The sequence below is a fragment of the Nesoenas mayeri genome, assembly GCF_963082525.1.
Source record: "Nesoenas mayeri genome assembly, chromosome: Z".
In the NCBI taxonomy this organism is placed as follows: Eukaryota; Metazoa; Chordata; class Aves; order Columbiformes; family Columbidae; genus Nesoenas; species Nesoenas mayeri.
The window spans coordinates 58,313,786-58,322,159 of NC_137542.1; the positions used below are offsets into that span (position 1 = coordinate 58,313,786).

The 8,374-nt window shown below is 43.4% G+C and overlaps 1 protein-coding gene across 1 annotated transcript; it reads left to right on the forward strand.

Moving 5' to 3' along the window:
* The first annotated feature begins 6 nt into the window (after positions 1 to 6).
* Positions 7 to 6,543, forward strand: RAD1 (RAD1 checkpoint DNA exonuclease). The gene is made up of 5 exons (XM_080361962.1): positions 7 to 213; positions 1,501 to 1,609; positions 5,271 to 5,529; positions 5,877 to 5,975; positions 6,273 to 6,543. Exons 1-5 carry the CDS (start codon positions 19 to 21, stop codon positions 6,454 to 6,456), a joined length of 846 nt encoding a protein of 281 aa, XP_080218088.1. The 5' UTR covers positions 7 to 18; the 3' UTR covers positions 6,457 to 6,543.
* The last annotated feature ends 1,831 nt before the right edge of the window (positions 6,544 to 8,374 follow it).

The following is an 8,374-nucleotide window of genomic DNA, read 5'->3' on the forward strand; positions in this document are numbered from 1 at the left end:
CCGCCGCTGACGGCCGCCATGCCGCTGTCCGCGCAGCCCGCCGGCAGCGCCGAGCCCTACGTGCTGGCCGCCAGCCTGGACAACGCCCGGCACCTCTCCAGCCTCCTCCGGGCCGTGCACTTCCAGGACCACGCCACCTGCTTCGCTACCGCCAACGGGCTCCGGGTGACGGTGGAGGACGCCAAGTGCATGCAGGCCAACGCCTTCATCCAGGTGCGGCCCGGCGGGCGGGCGGCCCCTGCCCGGGCTCCTACCTGACGGGGGCCGCCGTTACGTGGTGCGGGGGGTGTCCGGCAGGTTTACCCGCGAAGAAGGGAAGCTGTGCGGAAGTCACGGCGCTGAGGTGCGGGGAGCGCGGGGACGGGGCTGTGCCCCCTCAGCTGTGCCCCCTCAGCTGTGCCCCCTCAGCTGTGTCCCCTGCCTGTGCAAGGCCGAGCTCGGCTTGTTCTCTCGGCTGCCAATAAACATGTAAAACTGCTTTTTCAGAAGCAGCTCAGATCACCCAGCTTCATTTCAGGGCTATACTGTTCCTGCAGTTACCACAAAGCAGCTTGTGCCCCGTGGCAAACGGGGCAGCCGGGGGCAGTTTACCCACGTCAGACAAGTCAAAGGTGTCAGCCCGTGTCTCACTGCTGAACCCGCTGTTCATAGAATGTCCTGAGCTGGAAGGGACCCACAGGGATCAGAGTCCAACTCCTGTCCCTGCACATGACAACCCCACAGTTCACACCATGAGTCTGAGGGTGTTGTCCAGTCTCTTCTTGATCACTGTCAGGTTTGGAGCTGTGACACCTCCCTGGGGAGCCTGTTCCAGTGCTCCACCACCCTCTAGGGGAAGAACCTTTTCCTAATGTCCAACCTAAACCTCTCCTGGCACATCTTCCTGCCATTCCCTTGAGTTCTGTCATTGGTCACTAAAGAGAAGAGTTCGGTGCCTGCCCCTCTTCCTCCCCTTGTGAGGAAGCTGCAGCCACGCTGAACAAACCAAGTCACTTTAGCTGCTCCCCATATGGCTTCCTCTCCAAACCCTTCACCAATTTTGTAGCCCTCTTCTGGACACTCTCCAGTAGCTTTATATCCTTTTTATCCTGTGTCACCCAGGACTGCACACAGTAGTTCTGCTCTTACATGTTTCACAATGTTTATTTACGCTTCAAGTGAAGAAAAGGAACTAACTACTGTTTCTGGATGAGGGTGGCTCCAGAAATAGGCAGCTTTAGGCTTTAACATTTATAGCACATTTTTATACTATAAAGAACTAGTGTTTAGGTGTTCATGCTTACACAATGCTACTTTGTTTCAGCTGTGACCTGATTTTATTTTACTAGTTTTGAGGACGAATACCTATTTTCCTTTAATTGATATAGTGTTACCTGTAGAAATCACTTTGTATGGCACTGATCTCTGAAAGTGAAAGCACTGAATTTAGGGAAATAAGTGTAAATTATAAAATAGTTGCAGAAATTCCCCTCTCTTAGTCTTTTTTCTTTTTTCTTGTAGGCGGAAATTTTTCAGGAATATACTGTTCAGGAGGAATCGGTAACATTCCGTATCAATTTGTCTGTTCTTCTAGACTGCTTGACCATTTTTGGAACCAGTTCTTTGCCAGGTATGGTGCACATTTACCTTGATAGTGTATGTGTGTCTCATTGCCATGGTTTAACCCAAGCCAGCAATCACAACCACAATAGTTGCTCACTCACTCCTTGCACCCCTGTGCCCCAAACAGAGGAGGGAATCAAAATGGAAGGGAGAAAGTCATGGATTGAGATAAACACAATTTAATGTAATAACAAATTAATACTAATATACCACTTCTACTACAAATATATATATATAAAATGGGAAATAGCATGTAAAATAAAATATACTTAATGCAGTTCTTCAGCAACTGTCTGGACTGAGCAGTCAGTCCTGGGAAGAGAGAGAGCACTCTAGTCACAAACAGCCAGTCCTGGGGGAAGAGGGAGAAAGGCAGAAAGGCCCAGAGGCCTCTGCAGAACAGCAGGATGGTGAAAAGCTGAACTAAAAGAAACTCACTAACAGAACACCACCAAAAATGGAGCAGAACAAAAACAGGTCTCCATCTCCCTAATCAGAAAACCTGTCTCTCCTTAAATACAAAGCATGTTGCTAATGGCATGGAGTATTCTTATTGACCAGTCTGGATGTCAGTCAAGCTCTGCCTCGTCCATGCCCCCCTTACTAGCTGCCTCACAGCTGTGAGCAGAGTGCTCAGAAAGACATTGGCTCCCAAACACCAACTGAGATAACAGTAAGTTCTTACATTCTCTTTATTCCTGCTCAAATACACTGGAAAGTTACTTGAAGAAAAACTCTGTCCCAAGTTGTTATCTCTTGTTCTCAAATGAAATCCAAACAATGACTGCTAGCTATGAAAAAGAAAAGTTTCTAACTGCACGAAAAACATTAACTTGCTTTCAGTCAAACCAACACGCACGTGTAATCACATGGTGAAACCTGTACGTGAGATAAGTAGTGAGATTTCCAGTCGTGGCAAAACTTCCTCACCTGAAGCCCCTCTGAGCACAGCAGCTCTCACTGTTGAGCAGGATCCATCCTGTTTACTTAAGCTAGTACTGTGATAACAGTGGATCGAGAGGAGGAAGTTGCTGATGGATGTGAGCCTGGTCAGTGTGCCAGGGGCTGCTGCAGCGGGAGAGGCCAAAAGGAGGTTGATTCAGTCTGGAAGATGGAGTAAAAGTATATGCCTGTGTGACACTACTGGGGTAACTGAGAAACAGAGGAGTCTTGCCTAGGTAGCATTTCCTAGGTCTGTGTAAGGCCCAGAAGAACCACTTGTTTTGGAAGACAACCCTTTTGTGCCCTGAAGTCCAATGAACAGCCCCAGCATTTACCCTTGCTCTGGTTTGGGGCTAAAGATCTCAGTTTCTGTAAATTTGATAAGAAAATGTGTCAGCTAATTTGTTCAGGCACCTCTGGCAGGTTGTGTGATAGGCTGAGGCTGGAGTTCTGATGCTGAGTCCAGCACTGTACCCCAGGGCTGATGCATGCCGTGACTGCCTTTCCTGTGGATCTCTTTTCAATCCAGGGCTCACATCGTCCACATCAGAAGATTTCTAATTATTCCCAAGTGCCCTTTGCTTAGAGTGAAAACCTGGGCATGGCTGGCAGAATAGTTCTTCTGGGAACTTCCAATCAGAGTGGTTGGTATGGATGTAGAGAGCACCAAGGTTCCCTTTACCAGGGATGGTGCTTCACACTGTCACGTGTGTCAGGGCACAGCTGCACATACCCTCAGCATCAGGCTGAAACACTGCTGCTGGGACAGCCTCTTATCAGAGCTGTCACTTTGAGCTGAAAAAGCACGAAAGCTGTCAGTACATCTCAAGGGAACCACATTGAGCTTACAAGGGACTCAGGCTGACTAATTACTGTGAACTGTAGCAGAAATCAGCGCACTGAGAGATAGACGTAGCTTGGAATTTGTCTTGCTCACAAAAAGTGTTATATCACAGTATCACAGTATCACAGTATGTTCTGGATTGGAAGGGACCTCAAAAGATCATCTAGTCCAATCCCCCTGCTGGAGCAGGAACGCCTAAGTGAGGTTGCACAGGAACATGTCCAGGTGGGTCTTGAATGTCTCCAGAGAAGGAGACTCCACAACCCCCCTGGGCAGCCTGTTCCAGTGCTCTGTCACCCTTACTGAGAAGAAGTTTTTTCTCAAATTTAAGTGGAACCTCTTGTGTTCCAGCTTGATCCCATTGCCCCTTGTCCTATCATTGTTTGCCAACGAGAAGAGCCTGGCTCCATCCTCATGGCACTCACCTTTTATATATTTATAAACATTAATAAGGTCACCCCTCAGTCTCCTCTTCTCCAAACTAAAGAGACCCAGCTCCCTCAGCCTTTCTTCATAAGGGAGGTGCTCCACTCCCTTAATCATCTTGGTTGCCCTACGCTGGACCCTCTCCAGCAGTTCCTTGTCCTTCTTGAACTGAGGGGCCCAGTGATAAATGTGATCTCCTTCCCAATACGTCTGTGGCTTGTGCAACCCTAGAACATCTAGCTGCTATACCTCAGTAACATTAAAGAGCGTTTGTGAATATTGGGAAATGTTCTGGTGCAAATTTACTGGGCTTGAAGAAGTCTGCAGGGCTTCCAGGTAGCACCATTAGTTTGCTGTGCTGCTGCTCCCAGCACACATATGGCATGTTCTGTTCCTTCACTTCTTCAGGCTGCACCTGCATCTGTTTTGTGAGTGCTATCTGCAGCTTGCAGATAAGGTACTGAGGAATGATACTTACCTACGGTCCCATAAGAAGCCTGTGGTTGGATGAGGTGGCACTTCAGGTGTTGTAAGAGCACTTGAGATCTTACTTATCAAGTGTGTGAATTACAAAAATCAAGCAGACTGTATTATTGATCCTGTTTGTAGGCTTTCCAGTGGCAGAGGTATGTGGGAAGCTGATTTCACAGTTATGTGTACAGACATTAAATTACGTTAATCCATTTGCTTAAATAAAAAAACCCAAGTCTCAGCGAATTTTATTCCCCCCCCCTCTTTTTTTTTTTCTATCATAATTGCTCAAAAAATACTTTGACAAGCAAAACTAACTACAAGGTAGAATACTGCATGGGTGCTATGCAATGCACTGTATGCTTGGATGGAGTAGAGTAATACCATGACAGTTTTTTTGGGCAGTTCTACCATTGCAGTTGTGTGTTGAAATCCACATTCCTCTGCTGTTTATGTTGTGACTATGACCTAAAGACCTAAATAAACTGTACTAAACAGCACTCTGATTCTGGAAAACCGAACATGCAGATTATGATTACCTAGCAAAAGGAGGATGTGACCGTAATGCAAGCTAAGATGTCTTAACTTCAGTTTGTGTTGCACAAATAACAAGAGCTGTGAAGAAGGACAGTGTGAGCCAGAGAGAGCCTCAGGACCCTGGAGGGTTTTCCAGTTCCACTGAACTATTTGTAGCCTATTCTTCTCCATTGTCACAGCTAGTCTGACCTGTTTGATACGCAACATGAGTTGGATTTGAACTGGTGTCTACATACAAATAGATTCATTTTGCTGCACAACTATTAGCACTTCCTAGGGTGTCCAGAAGGCTGCACTAAGTATGCTACATTTGTGTATTGGAGTCTGGACCAAACACGCTAAATCAAACTGATCTGTGCCACATATGCCATTAAAATGTGAATTTTTCTAAAGTAGTCAGATGTGCTAGCTCGCTCTCTGAAGAATGTATATTCCTTTCTCTTTTTAGGAACATCAACGGCCCTTAGGATGTGTTATCGTGGCTATGGTTATCCCTTGATGCTGCTGTTGGAAGAAGGAGGAGTGGTGACAGTGTGCAAAATTAACACTCAAGAGCCTGATGAGTTGTTAGACTTTGACTTCTGCAGTACAAAGGTTGTTAATAAAATTATCCTGCAGTCAGAGGGGCTACGAGAAGCATTTGCTGAACTGGATATGACCAGTGAAGTTCTGCAGATTACCATGTCTCCAGATAAACCCTACTTCAGGTACTGGAAACTCTGCTTTCAGCTCAAATGTTCATACTTGGCCTCCATCAGTAAGGGCTGGAAGTTTTCAGGGTGAAGAAGTGTGAGCCATTTTAGAATATTGCTTTATTTCAAGAAGAATTGTACTGAATATAGCAAATCACAAACTGTCAGCTAATTAACATAGTAATTAATATCTTGAACAACCTGGTAAATGTGACACTGAACTGGACAGGTTAGCATTTAATTAAATAAAGCAAAACAAACAGTGTTTTTTGAAACAGCCATTGAGATAAAGGTGACTGATTCTGATGAGATTTTAGAGAGCTGCGAGCAAGTGTTTTGAGATGGTGCCTTTTGTCTTCCAGGTTATCCACTTTTGGAAACGCAGGAAGTGCACATCTGGACTACCCTAAGGACTCTGACTTGATGGAAGCATTCCACTGTAACCAGACTCAGACAAACAGGTAAGGAAGTCTGTGATCAGTGCCCTCTGCGGCAGGTGATGCATTCTTTTTGGAAAGTTAAAAAAACTTTTTGCAGTACTGCAACATTTCTTTCACTGGTATGAAGAAAAAATTACGTTGCATCTGATAAAAGTCTGTGTCTGTGATCAAACAGTAAGTGATAACAATATCTGTCCAATGTTATTACCAGTAAGAGATCAAGTTAGCAGCTTGCTAATTGTTTTTTTTAGTTATTCTCTGGCTCCTCTCTGTGTGGTATATTTTTTTCAAATTACTTTTTTTTTTTCTCCCCTGCAGGTACAAGATTTCTTTGCTTAAACCATCTACGAAGGCACTGGCTTTGTCTTGTAAAGTGTCCATTCGAACAGATGCTCAAGGATTTCTTTCACTGCAGTATATGATTAGGAATGAAGATGGACAGATCTGTTTTGTGGAATACTATTGTTGCCCTGATGAGGATATTACTGAAGCTGAACTGTAGATGTATGTTTTTCAGTCTGTATTATATTTATGGATATATATCAAATACTATATTTTTTTATAAAACTGAATGAAAACTCGAAAGATTCATAGACTTCATATTGCCTTTTTTTTAAACTCTGAAATTAGAAATATGAAGACTTCCTTCTTATTCCCTTGCAAACATTTAGCCTTCACTCAAAGCACTGAAGATGAAAGAGCTAAAAGGGGCGCCGATCTATCGCCACTGATTCCAGCACAGATGTTAAATTGGTATCCATGTAATACATTGCTTCTTTTTACAGTGTTCTCCAAGAATTTGTGTGGTTTTGTTGTGTGGTTTTGCGGGGTTTTTTTGTGTGTTTATGGCTGTGTGGGTTTTTTTTTTTGTCTGGCTTGGTCTAAGCAGTTACACAAAGGAAAATCTGAATACTAGCTGTATGTTAGGCAGTTAACCTTCAATGACTTAAAAATAAAACCAAATTTATCTTGAAAGAGGATGACATTTTCAAACTGATTTCTAAGTAGCAGCAGGTGGTTTCTTTCTGGCAAATGCTGACATGTTCTGCTGGTGAAGCCACTAGGCTCCTCCTCATCTTGATTAATTCTTAATATAACCCAATTCCTTGGAATTTCATCTGATACCAATTTACCCTTTTTTCTGCAGGACTGGTGTTGAATTGATAAGATGAAAGCCAGGATTTATTCATTACTAATAACTGTTCTGGCAATGTTATTGTTTTGTATCTATTAATTTAGTATGCATCCATAAGAATGCAGCTGCTGAAATGTTTCTGTACTCATGTACTCATTCCTACCCTGCCATTCTCTAGTAATGCTGTTAAGAACCATGAGAAGAAAGGCAAGTTTCATACATTTGTGAAATTCATTTACCTTCTCAGTAGCCTTTTCCAGCGACAGGAGTGATTCCTAAACTGAAGTGAAGGAATGTCTGCCTGTGTTCCACAGAGTGGTGTGTTCTTACCACTGCTAAACACAGGCCTAACCTCGTACTCACTGAGAAGGGAGTTTGGTTTCTGGAGAGTTTTCTGCGGTGGCCAGCTTTGCAAAGCAGTGAAGTGGGCTGTGCTTAGGTCAAAAGTTGCACTTCTTTCACACTATTGCCTTTCACACTATTGCAAACAACCTGCAAACTTCCACCAAACCAGCCGGGCATTGAACCAGAGACTGCAAATCACACTGCTGGAGGCTGAAGCCTTCCTGCCTTCTGCTGTGGGGAGCGATCCAAGAGTCAGGGCTCTGCAGGGAGTTTCTGTGGCTGTAGCCTATAGTCAAGTTTTGTTGTTTGGCCAGAGATGAAGTCCTGCTTTGCATGTGTGGAAAACTGTATGCTTGTGTGTTACCAATATGATTGGTTTACAGTTCAACAGAATCCAAGTTCCTTTGGGTTTATTTTGAGCCTGAAATGCTTTTGTTGACTGGTTTTTACCTCTTGCTTATGTCAGCAAGACTGTACTTTCAGAGTACACAGTGTCAACAGTTCACTTTTGTTGTTTTCTGTGCAGATCATCCATTTATTGCAATAAATTTTACATTTGAAAGCCAATTACAAATCTTTGAACTATAGGACTGATAAACATACATAACAACATTCTAAATTACTTATATTTACCAGATTAATTTAATATTCAGTATAGGTAAATTTCATTTACTGTCTCAATTTCTTTGGTGATAAAAAAATACGGCCTCATTGGGAAATATTAATATTAACCCTGGCTGCTAAGTTTTAAGAATTCTTTACGTAGGTCTCTGGATGACAGGATAAAAATGAAATAGAACACATGACTTTCTTATTGTGATTTATTTTAGAATATTGAAGTTCCTTGTATTGCATTTAAGGACATTACATTACTGTGGCTTAGCATTTTTACTTTTACATGATTGCCTACAGATGTACTATATTACTTCTTAAAATAGTA

What these genes read in the sequence shown, in the direction of transcription:
- RAD1 (XM_080361962.1), top strand. Translation starts at nt 19, where the DNA reads ATGCCGCTGTCCGCGCAGCCCGCCGGCAGCGCCGAGCCCTACGTGCTG. An exon ending in CCAGATAAACCCTACTTCAG is followed by an intron (nt 5,530 to 5,876) that starts GTACTGGAAACT and finishes TTTGTCTTCCAG; the next exon opens with GTTATCCACTTTTGGAAACG. An exon ending in AACCAGACTCAGACAAACAG is followed by an intron (nt 5,976 to 6,272) that starts GTAAGGAAGTCT and finishes TCTCCCCTGCAG; the next exon opens with GTACAAGATTTCTTTGCTTA.